This window comes from Hevea brasiliensis, chromosome 16 (assembly GCF_030052815.1).
Source record: "Hevea brasiliensis isolate MT/VB/25A 57/8 chromosome 16, ASM3005281v1, whole genome shotgun sequence".
Taxonomy (NCBI): domain Eukaryota; kingdom Viridiplantae; phylum Streptophyta; class Magnoliopsida; order Malpighiales; family Euphorbiaceae; genus Hevea; species Hevea brasiliensis.
Genome location: NC_079508.1, coordinates 58,512,487 through 58,525,108, shown reverse-complemented (window position 1 = coordinate 58,525,108; position 12,622 = coordinate 58,512,487). Strand labels below are relative to the sequence as shown.

The 12,622-nt window shown below is 36.3% G+C and overlaps 1 protein-coding gene across 4 annotated transcripts; it reads left to right on the top strand.

The window, feature by feature from the left end:
• Nucleotides 1-7,518: 7,518 nt before the first annotated feature.
• Nucleotides 7,519-10,964, top strand: LOC110655932 (uncharacterized). Of its 4 annotated transcripts, XM_058138131.1 has the most exons (5): nt 7,519-7,947; nt 8,957-9,815; nt 9,889-9,949; nt 10,120-10,179; nt 10,274-10,964. In XM_058138131.1, the coding sequence occupies exons 3-5, from the start codon at nt 9,905-9,907 to the stop codon at nt 10,448-10,450; spliced, it is 282 nt and encodes a 93-aa protein (XP_057994114.1). In that variant the 5' UTR covers nt 7,519-7,947; nt 8,957-9,815; nt 9,889-9,904; the 3' UTR covers nt 10,451-10,964. The 4 variants fall into 4 exon arrangements, with proteins under 4 accessions (XP_057994114.1, XP_057994115.1, XP_057994113.1 ...); XM_058138132.1 differs by lacking the exon at nt 8,957-9,815; XM_058138130.1 differs by having other exon boundaries at nt 9,889-10,179.
• The last annotated feature ends 1,658 nt before the right edge of the window (nt 10,965-12,622 follow it).

Here is a 12,622-nt window from a genome sequence, read left to right as displayed (position 1 = left end):
ACTCGAGAAAGTAAGTCATATGCATACTTGGCTTGAGATAGATAATAGCCATCAGAATTTTGAGAAACTTCAAGACCCAAAAAATAGCTGAGAGAACTCAGGTCTTTCATTTCAAAATGCTGATTGAGATAATATTGTAACTCTGAAATACCAGATGAATCATCTCCTATTATTATCATATCATCAACATAAAGCGACAGAAGAACAATACTACTGTCAGTTCGGCGAGTGAATAATGTAGAATCATGTGGACTAAAGAGAAAACCAAGTTGAGCAAGAGTGGAACTAAATTTGGCAAACCAGGCCCTGGGAGCTTGTTTTAATCCATATAAGGCTCGCCGAAGTTTGCAAACCTTATGAGGAGAATGATAACCAGGAGGAGGATGCATATAAACCTCTTCTGTTAAATCACCATGAAGAAAAGCATTTTTGACATCCATCTGGAAAAGTTTCCATTTACAAACTGCAGCAATAGCTAAGAGACTGCGAATAGATGTTAATCGAGCCACTGGAGCAAAAGTTTCTTCATAGTCGATACCATACTCTTGAGTGTACCCTTTGGCTACTAAGCGAGCTTTATAGCATTCAATAGTTCCATCAGAATGGGTCTTGATTTTGTAAATCCATTTGCAACCAATAGGGGTCTTGTTTGGTGGAAGATCAACTAAATCCCAAGTATGAGTTTTCTCTAAAGCCTGAAGTTCGTCAGTCATAGCTTGCTGCCAAAGAGGGTCAGTACTTGCCTCACGATAAGAACGAGGCTCATGAAGGGTTGCAATAGTAGAGTAACAGTGAAAATCAAAAGGATAATGAAGAGTTTCTCTTACACGGGTAGAACGACGAAGAGTAGTGCTAGGAGGAGATGCAGGCACAAGTACTGGATCAATAACTGGTGCAGATTCAATAGGGGCAGGTGTAGTTGGGCTAATATTGAGCATATCACAATCACCTGGATCAGGACTTGGAAACAGCTCTTTGGAGGAGTCAGTGAAAAATAGAGAGTCAGTATTGACAGAGTGATGAAATTTGGAAAGAGAAGAGAACATAGTATTGTCCCAAAAGGTAACATGACGAGAGATGCGTAACTTATTAGAAACAGGATCCCAACAACGATACCCTATGTGTTCAATGCCATAACCAAGAAAACAACATAGGCGAGCATGGGGTTCTAATTTGGTATGTTTATGAGGTTGTAAAAGAACAAAAGAAACACATTCAAAAGGTTTAAGGATGGAATAGTCAGGAGGTTGTCCAAACAACTTTTCAAAAGGAGATAAATTATGAAGAACCAAGGTAGGAAGACGGTTAATAATATAAACAGCATGAAGAGCTGCTTCTGTGACACCCCTTACCCGTCTATAGTATAGCCGAGTAAAATATGTCACACAGTTTACCAAAACACCCTATTTTATTTCAATCATTTTTATCCTTTCTAATTTATTTTTTTCATAGTTATGAAGTACAATTTGTGAAATATAATTCATTTAAGTCATTTATTGAAATTATAATTTATTTGAGGTTCCGCAAATTTGATAGAAAATCAGGCAGAGTACTGGCTAAAAATGGATAAAACAGTTCTTCGAAACCTGTGAAAAATACTTCCAAAATTTTTAATCAATCCCAAACTCCATTTCATCAACAAAATCTCAATATTTCTCAAATATACTCTCATTTCTCATTCATTCATTTCATATGATATTCATATAAGAGTCATAAATAAATATTCATTTTTTCATTCATAAACACAATTTTCATTATTTACATCAATACCCAAAATACATTACATAAGTCTTAATTAAGCATGAGAAAATAAAAGTTAATTACAAAATACTAAAATAAAACCTAGTGTCCTATCAATGCACTGATGTTGGTGAGGTGACACGGACACTATGCAGTCTGAAGGTTTCACCGACCGTGGTCTCTGGGCTCTCGATGCATCTCTCGGAACCTACGCGTGGCAAAAAGCAATGCGCTAAGCAATAATGCTTAGTGGTACCAATAATAAAATGAAAAGAAATAACAGAAAGTAAATATGCAGTACATGTTCTGATGTCTTATGCAGACAATTTTTTTTTTATCATTATTAGTAATCTTATTTATTATGTACTTGTTCTATTCATTATTTTATTAAATTTGTTCACTTTCATTTTTGTTGCTCAAGTAACCTATACTGGATGACTGGACTGAATAAACGGGTAAACTGGCACTGGGTATCTAGTACCTCGGGCCGTTACACCATCGGTCACATATATATCTCCCGGTGTGCAACAGAACAGCTAATGAGCTGTAATAAATATTAGGCACAAGGCTAAGTATCAACACAATGTCAGAATGGCTAAAAGCCATAAAATCACAGAATGGAATAATGCTATGTAAAGTACTGCTAACTGAACCCTATTGGCATGCCAACCTATCCAAACCAATCTTGCTAGGTGTACTAGGGCATGTTACACTTTTAAACTTTACAAATCTTGAAATTTAAGTTTAGGTATTACTATTCATTTCATTAGTCAACTAAAATGTTGACTTTTGCATAGACAATAGGTACATTGGTTTTAATACTCCTAACATACCACATTTTGCATTCTAAAATTGTTGGTATTGGTTACCAATACCATTTCTAAGCTTAGTATTAGCTATTCAAAATTTTCAGATTTCAAGCCTCATATTTACTATTCCATTGGTCATTTATACAGTAGGAATTTGGTAAAATTGTCTTCATGAAAGTTGTTCCTTATTTTGTCTAGTTACATTTCCTTCTTTGAATCACTCCATTTGGAGTTTTGTAGCTCAAGTTATAGCCTAAAAACCATAACTGGCCGGATTGGACGAAATCCAAAATTCTGGGCAAAACTGGTTCTACCAGATTTGGTAACCTAAGTTTGGTTGGTAATTTGACTAGGTTATGGTCAGAATTTAGATTTGTGTTCTTCATGAAAGTTGTAGGTCTATGTCTTAGCTTTCTTTTGGTAAAATTTTAGGTCAATTAGACCTTTCTACACTGAGTTATGACCAAATGAATAAATACTATTCATTTGATTATTTTGCCCAGGCAGAATGCAATTCACCCAGATTAGGGCAATTTTTAGGTCAACTTGGTTTGGTTTTCTGAGCAGTATTTCTTCATCAAAGTTGTGCCATTATGTGTCTAGTTTCATGTCCAATTGGCCTTGCACTAATTGAACCTATACAACTCCATTTATGGCTGTCCAAACCTGCTGGACTCCCAACCAGTCTTGCAGGTCACCAAGGGCAGCATGCCTAAGGCCAACTCCAACATTCTTACTCACTTCAATTCCTCCTCACACACATTCAAATGGTCACTAATTGACCATTACAAGGTTATCATACTATTACATGAGCAAACCCTAATGTTGTTCATGTGTCCACATTTTTTTCAAGTTCTATCATGCATTCCACTTGCATTCCACTTATACAAACATATTTAATCACTCATCTCATACCAAGAGCAGCTTATAACCACTTTGCTATCAAGCAAAATCATCAAACCCTAACTAACCTAAGCTGCTGAAATTTTAAGGGTGCACACACACACATTTTTATTTCATTTTCTTACATTTCCTACTTATTTCATGCCATTAAACATGAATAAAATCAAAGGTAGTAAGAGTTTGGACACTAACCACTTGGAGCAGAATTTCAAGCTAACAAAACCTCCTTTTTCCTTCCTCTTTTTTCTGCCTAGTGGTGATTTAAGGTGTGAGGAACAAGTTTAGTGAAGAGCTTGAGTGGTTTTATGGTGAGATTTGGTGGGGATTGAAGCTTTGGTGGAGTTTTCATGGAGGAAAGGGGTGGAAGGGAAGAGACACGACTGGTTTTTGGTGAGAATGGCTGATGGCTTCTTTTGATTTTTGTTGTATCCTTTATCCTCTTTTTATTAGTTAATTTAAGTGTTAATTAAATATGATTGGTGGGTAAGTGTTTAATGACATCATATGATGTTATAATTGGCATTTTCTTTCATTTTCTTTTCTTCTCTTCTCTACTCATTTTCAATTTAATTTGTAGCAATATTTATTCACATTTTATGTTATAATAATTATTTACTTAACTGGACAAGTCGGCCAAAAATCACCTCTGGAGGCGAAATGACCAAAATGCCATCTGTTTGGCTTAACAGACTAAAATTATCTGTACCGATTGAGAAATTTTTCTAAGCATTTTCTTGGCATTCTAATGCCATAGGAACCTCAATGACCCTTCTCTGGAGTCCCAAAAATTATTTTATGAATTTTCCCCCCGAGTCTAAGGCTCCTAGTTGCGAGAACCGCAACTTCCCACTGGGTTACCCATCGTTAGGGCACCGGCTCATTTAACTTGGTTGTATATTATTTCTAAAATTTTTCCTAAATTTTCTTATTAATATTTGAGTTAATTATAGTTCCTCACTTTAGTTTAAATATTTTTTCAGACGTTCTAGCTGTCCCGACCGACACTGATCACTAGAACAGTAGAATGTACGGAATTGCTACAGGGAGGGTGTTACAGCTTCTCCCCAAAAATTTTCTGGACATGAGGCAGAAAGAAGAATAGTACGTACAGAATCAAGAATATGGCGATGCTTGCGTTTGGCTCGCCCATTCTGTTGAGAGGTGTGAGGACAAGAACGTTGAACAACGATGCCTTGTTGATTAAGAAATTGAAGTAAAGAAGAATCCCGATATTCTATGGCATTGTTTGTTCTGAGAATTTTAATGTCACAAGAGAACTGAGTTTTAATCATTTTTGCAAATGTGATGTAAATTTGTGATAAGTCAGATCGATGTTTCAAAAAATATATCCAAGTAAACCGAGAATAATCATCAATAAATATCACAAAATAACGAAAACCATTTATTGAAGAAATAGGAGAAGGACCCCAAATGTCAAAATGAATTAAACCAAAAGAAGTCTCTGAAGTAGTATTATTATGAGAAAAAGATAATGCAGGTTGTTTTGCAAGCTAACAATTTAAACAATTAAATGACTCAAACTTAGTAGATCCTAATAATCCACGAGAAATTAAAGGTTGAATTTTACTGGCAGAAGCATGACCAAGACGAAGATGCCATTGGTGAATAGAGGAATTAGGGATTATAGCTGCAGACGCAAATCTCTAAGGAAGATGTAAAGATGCAAGCTCAAATAATCGACCCACTCTGCGACCCTCCCCAAGAATCTGTCCCGTTTGTGGATCCTGTGCCTGAACACCATGGGAAGAAAAAATAACATTTGGTCATTTTTCACACAACTGACCAACAGAAATAAGATTGAGTGCCAAATTAGGGATATAATAGGTGTCAGGGAGATGAAGATTTGAGGTAGACACATGACCAGTAGGTGTGATGTTCATTTTAGTACCATTTGCAGTATGGATTGGTGGTAAGGAAGATACAGGTTTTGCAGAAGATAAGAATTTAAGATTAGTGGTCATGATTACAACATGCAGAGTCAAAAAGCCAATAAGAATTACCCGGAGTGGCAGACATGGCAGCAGGAGAATTAGAAGAAATAACCTGTTTGAATAGTGCCTCAAGATCACTCTTGGTGATGGCAGTAGAACCCTTAGTAGCAGCAACAGCAGTGACAGAGGAAGATCCAGGATGCCCTCCTTTTGGTCTTGGAGGACGTGTGAGACAATGTTCCAGAATATGACCGTAACCATGACAATATTTGCATTCTATAGTAGGACAATATGCAAAAGCATGACCAATTTGATTACAGTTTTTACAGAGTTGATTGCCAGATTTCTGATGTGAGGATCGAGTAGTTGCAAAAACAGTTTCAAATTAAGGAGTTTTATGCAAACTGAGACGAGTCTCTTAAAAAATAATCTCTTGAATAGCAATATCTAATGATGGGAGTGGATTTCGATGTAGCAGGGACGCTCGAATGGCCTCATATTCTGATCGAAGAGCCATTAGAACTTCAATGAGATGAAGATGATCTTCACTGATTTTGGCCTGAGATATTTGATTTCAAATGAGTTGGACCTGGATAAGAAAATCATTCACAGATTGACCTGCTTCTTGTTTCAGATTATGAAGAGTAGTCCACAACTAATAATAGTGGGCAAGTCCAGTGGTTTGATATCGATTAGCCAAAAAATCCATATTTCTTTTGCAGAGTCATAATTAGCAAATTGGATGTGGATTGACGAGACAGAGGTATTACGAAACCAGGTGATGATCTGATGATTTTTACTATCCCAATCCTCAAGACGGTCAGCAAATTTTGCATCAGTTTCATCGTTCTCTCTTGTCAGCGTAGTGATATCTCTAGTAACAATACGCCAAAGTTTGCGACCTATCAAAAAATTTTTCATTACGTGAACCCAAATATTATAGTTGGAATCAATCAGAACTGTTGCAATAGGTTTTGAAATATCAAATTTCTCCATTGATAACAAGATGAGGAGAAAAAAAAAATGGTATAATAACAGGAATGAACGAATGAACCAGAACAGGTTATAGAGAGAGAAGAGAGACCCTAGAAACTAGAATAAAAGCTTTACGGTTCTAATACCATATTAGAAGAAAGAATACAAATAATGAAGGAAATGATTGTGTATTTGTCTGTGTCTTATTTACAGAGATATTACATCTATTTATACATGAGAATATGAGCTAATTTAGATAAAAATAATAATTGTTGTAATTATGCTACACAAATCTCCTATAATCATGCTAATTGCTGTATTATTCTACACAAATCTCTTATAATCATGCTAATTGCTGTAATTATGCTAACAATTATAATTAATTAAATGATATAAAGATAATTATAAATTAATAAAAAAATTCTTAATTTATTTTTTTTAAATAATCTCATTTATTTATTTATAATTAATAACTACACTTAAATTTAAAATAATTAAATGAAAATTAATTTGTTGTTTTAATAATTATAGAAAAATACTAGTATCAAAATTTAATTATTCAGAATTCAACTATCATTGCAAATCAAAGGTTGTAATTTATTGGAATATCACTTATAGAAATAAGTCTCATATTGATAGTATAAAATAAACTTAAAAGAGTATATTAATATTAGCAAATTAAAATAAAATAGTTTAGATTATTCTGATGATAGAGAGCTTAATTTTAAACCTCATTCAATCTATAACCTGTTAGTTTGATATTCAGAGTCTTTGAGTCCGTAAATCTTAACATAATTAATAATTATTAAAATTTTATATTAATATAATATAATTTAAACTGATAAAAGTATATATTTTTGATTTATTTTAAATAATAATTAATTTAAAAACTCAAATGATAATTTTGCTGGACTCTTATGATGATGGAGTTTGAACTGGAATATTAAAGAATTAAATTGAAATGAAATTCAATCAAAATACTGCAAAACTAAACCGAACAAAAACAAATAATTTTGCCATGTTTAATTCAATTCCGGTTTTTAACAAGAACCGAAACCGAACCGGATCCAAACACCTTTCCACCCATGGGTTCATGTACCGACGATAAAAGGCCTAATATCTAATTTCTCTGCTAAAATCCCCGACTCCTCAGGGTCTGAGAATCTTCATCAACCAGGAAAAAGAGAAGGAAAATTGTAGTGGAGTTGCGAGTATCAGCCGATCATGTTAAATCCCTAATAATTCTACTATCAAATCCTCACATCACCTCCAAATTATCTTCGTAAATCAACCGGGAAACCGCTCAAGACGTCAAGGAATCATGCTACTCTCCTCTGTGAAAAGCTTTGCTTATTTAGGTAGAAATTAAGTAGAACCAGAGAAAAAGCCCTCCACTGTGAAACCCTAGAGAGCGAATTCGACAAGGGAGTGCTTGTTCTCTGAAGGAGCGGAGTTGGGGTTTTGTTTTTTTCACTATCCCCCTCTCAAGTTTAGACTGCTTGGCGACGCCATGAGTCCTATTCAGAATTTTGAGCAACATTCTAGCCATTTAGCGGAGCTTGACCTCCGTACGCTCTATCCGTCTCTCTCATTTTGTCATTTTTTCTGTTTGTTTAACAAGAAATTGGAGGAAGTGAGAAGAGAATAAATGTAATGTACACATCGCGTATTTTGATATTAGTTGAAGAAAATTTGCTAAACAACATGATAGTTATTTGAGGTGCATTAAATGGCCATTCAACGTCAAGGTTGTTTTTATTGTCTTACATTTTCTCAGTAATCAAATGGAGCTGACATGTTGTGTATTATAAAATGATTGCCTCCTAATTGCGAAACTAAGCTAATCTAAGCTAAATAAATTGGACTGTTATGCTTTTTTTTTGGACTTTTCTTATTGTTAAAATTTTCCAGAATTATGGGGTTAATTCATTGTGGAAAAAACTGAGGGTGTTTTCTGAAAATATCTAACCTTTTTTTCCTGGTTTAGCTGTAATAATTGCTGATGTTTTCCAACTTTCCAAACTTACATAGACAATGGAAAATATTTTTTGCCCTATATTTCTCTTATTTTACATGTTTCCCAATTGGATAACTCATGCGCATATGTCTTGTATCACATCACAGCCGCAGCAGCTCCTCTGTCTGTCACTGCACTTCATCACCGTTGACTTCACTAACATAACGACCTCCTGTTATTATTTTTCAAGCATTTACATTTCTAAATCATATTCTTATAACATTTCTTCCCATTTTGTCGATCTAATACCACACACAACGTGAATTGAATGATAGAATGTAGTAGATAATAGGAATCGAAATGAACTCTGTTTTCCTGTTTTCCAATGATAAACACAAATTATAAGTGGAAAAGAAAAATTAAAATATAAGTTTCCATGATGAAAGACGCCCCAATACACAAAATAATGGTATTTCTCAGTTTTCTACATTTTCTACCCACCAATTGCGGACTATGACATGAGTCATAAGCATTCTACAAACTCTCTTTCTCTCTACTAATTAAATATGCTAAATGTGATACTTTGTCTTGGTAATTTTCCCATTTTTAATTTGAAACAGCAATTCAGACAAGGCTACAGATGACAATGGAGGTACGTGATGGTCTTGAGATTGCCCACAGAGCTGAGTACTTGAATTTCCTTAAGTGCTACTTCCAGGCATTCTCAGTCATTCTTTTGCAAATTACAAAGCCACAGTTTATAGATAATCCTGAGCACAAGCTTCGGAACTTTGTTGTTGAAATCCTCAATCGTCTCCCTCACAGTGAAGTTATACGCCCCTTTGTTCAGGACCTCTTAAGGGTTGCCTCTTTGTCAAGATAAGAGAACAAGCGAAGGCTTATCTGGAGATGAAGGGAGAGCTTACAAGTGGTCTCAATTTGATCAACAGCACTAACTTGGAATATTCACCTCGACCTCTCCCGAAAAACGTCACGTAACCTTTGGACATGACCCACCGACCCATATATAGTGAGACTCTGATACCAAATGATATAAACTTGCCTAACTTCATCTTAAAAGCTAACTTATAAGGGGAGTTTTGCAAACCCATATATATAACACCCAAGACCTCCCTGCAAAATCGATGTGGAACTTCTCCCAAAGAACGTTGGGGAACCTTTGTACATGGCCTTTGTACATGGCTCACCGAGCCATACATAGTGAGCTCTGATACCAAAAATGATATGAATCTGCATAACTCCACCTCAAAAGTTAGCTCACAAGGGAAGGGAAGGTTTGCAAACTCATATATATAGCACCCAAGAACTCCCTGCAGAATCGATGTGGGACGCATCAGGAGGGATTTTTTGTTAAAACTAAGTGACTCTGAGGGTGCTAATCTTGCATATTCTAATGCCCTCAGTATTTTTAAAAATTTGCCAAAAGGATGGATAAGCTGGGGAAACTATTGTGATATGGTATTCATTTTTATGTGCTTTTCATGTCATCACTGTTGATATATATGTACTGATTTGCTACCTGACTTTCCAGGCTTTCAGAGAAAACCATGATGAGATTTGGCTGGAACATGCTGTTAGTTGCTTTCTTCAAGGTATGAAATTTGGTGTTTCCAATTCCAGAAGCCATCTAGCTCAGGTTCTGTATCTTCTGAGTTTTGATACTCCCAATGAGCCCGTGGGGAGGGCACTTGATAAATACTTGAACCAAATACCCCACTGGGTTTGGCTTTCTTGGATTCCACAACTATTTCTTTCCTTGCAGAGGGTAGAGGCACCCCACTGCAAACTTGTTTTGTTGAAAATTGCCACTGTATATCCACAGGTAGATTTCTACCATTTGGTTAGTTCTTTAACTAAAATGATATATGCATTTTTTCTCATAATAATTTTGATATTTTCCCATGTACAAATTCCAGGCTTTGTATTACTGGCTTCGTACATATTTGTTTGAGCGTCAAGATGTTGCAAATAAATCTGAACTAGGCAGACTAGCAATGGCTCAGCAAAGAATGCAGCAAAATGTGTCTGGGTCTGGTTCTCTTGGAATATCTGATGGAATGCAAGGGTACAGAGTCATAGTGGTTCCACTTTAACCGGAGACAATCCAGTTCACCAAGGCCCTCAATCTAGTAGTGGGATTGGGTCTCACAGTGGTGGAAACTCTCATGGGCAGGAACCTGAAAGGTCTACAGGCACAACAGTTGAGAGCAGTGTCCATGCAGGGAATGACCGACCTTTGCAACAAAATTCTTCAACTATCAATGAAAGTGGTCAGAATGCATTAAGGCGTGGTCGTCTGGGATTTGTTGCTTCAGCTGCCAGTGCTTGTGATGCTGCAAAGGACATAATTGAGGCTCTTAGAAGCAAACACGATAATTTGGCTAGTGAACTTGATGTGATGATTGCCATACTAGATTTCGTTCTGCGATCAAGATTCTTGTATATGTTATGCTTGTATACTTTTGACAGGGAACAAAAGCTAAAAAAAAAAAAAATGATTAGTGTATTCTTTTTCGCTCTGTTGGTTTGATACTTGCAACTATGTCCTGTTGGTGTTTGATTATATAAGATAGGGGAGAATGGCTTTTAAAGTCATGTTTTATTTTCCATATTATGTCTTCATTGTCATACATGGTTTAGGCTAAATTCCTAGTTTGCAGGTCCTGCTCACAGAAATTGGTTCACGTTTTGTCACTTTGCCGGAGGAGAGACTTCTTGCAGTGGTTAATGCACTGCACCATCGCTGGTACAAGTATCCAACTGCTACTACAGAAGAAGTTCCTCAATCTCTCAAGAAGGAACTTTCTGGAGTTTGCAGGGCTTGCTTCTCTGCCGATGCTGTGAGCTAGCATGTTGATCTTGTGAGAGAATACAAGCAGGATTTTGAACACGATCTGGATCCAGAAAGTACGGTTACCTTCCCCGCCACCCTTTCAGAACTCACTGAGCGTTTGAAACATTGGAAAAATTTTCTTCAGAGCATTGTTTAGGACACGTTTGCTGCCATCTTGAAGCTTGAAGAGGAAAGCAGGGTGTTGCGTGATTTCAATGTTGTTGACGTAGAGGTTCCTGGACAATATTTTAGTACTCAGGTATTTTTATGTGTTTCTCTTTTACGCCACTTTTTCATATGTGATATGGATAAGTGGATCTGGGAGCTGATGCTAATTTATTGCTGGAACTTTTGCCAACTCATCAGTTGCCTTTTGATCCTTTTCTAATTTCTAGCCTACATAACTGATTGGGTTTTCATTGTGTTAGATCTTTTAATTAGATATTCCTGTTCTTATGAACTTAATCAACCAATTCCAGGAAATTGAACCAGAAAATACGGTTAAGTTAGATGGGGTTGGAGCTGATATTCTTATTGTTAGAAGGCATGGAAGCAGCTTCCAGCGCTTGACTTTGATTAGCTCTGATGGCTCACTACGCCATTTTATTGTTCAGACATCTTTGACACAACCAATGCCAGAAGTGATGAACGCATATTGCAGCTTTTCCGTGTTATGAACCTGATGTTTGATAAGCGCAAAGAATCAAGAAATCCGCACATAAGTATTCACACTCTAATAAAATCTGCCTTTACAATTCTTTCCCTCGACTTCCTGGGACATGCTATTTGATGAACTATGATAAAGCTCACAGCCTCACAGTGGGACATATGATAAAGCTCACAGCCTCACAGTGGGACATCAAACATGTAGATCCCACCAAGTTTCTTTATTTATTTACCGACTGAACTGTGCAATGCGCAGACGAGCCTATCTAAATTGTTCTTGTGAGTACAGTTTGTTGCATGAATAGGTTCGCATGGTTGAAGATGATTTAATGTACGGGACTTTCCTTAAGGTCTATGAGAACCATTGTGCAAGGAATGACAGAGAGGCAGATCTCCCAATTACCTACTTCAAGGAGCAATTAAACCAAGCTATATCTGGGCCAATATCACGTGAGACTGTTGTAGATCTTCGTCACCAGGCTTATAATGAAATAACAAAAACTCTTGTGACTGACAGCATCTTTTCTCAGTACTTGTACAAGACCCTGCTGAGTGGCAACCATATGTGGGCTTTAAAAAAAATTTGCCATCCAGTTGGCACTTTCAAGTTTCATGTCGTTCATGCTTCAAATAGGAGGAAGGTTTCCAAATAAGATACCATTTGCCAAGAACACGGGGAAATTTTTCCAAACAGATTTTCACCCTGCATATGATGCCAATGGAATGATCGAGTTTAATGAACCAGTACCTTCTTGTCTAACGAGGA

Coding starts and splice junctions, on each gene's coding strand:
- LOC110655932 (XM_058138130.1), top strand. Junction 10,180..10,273: donor TTGCCACTGTATATCCACAG/GTAGATTTCTAC, acceptor TACAAATTCCAG/GCTTTGTATTACTGGCTTCG.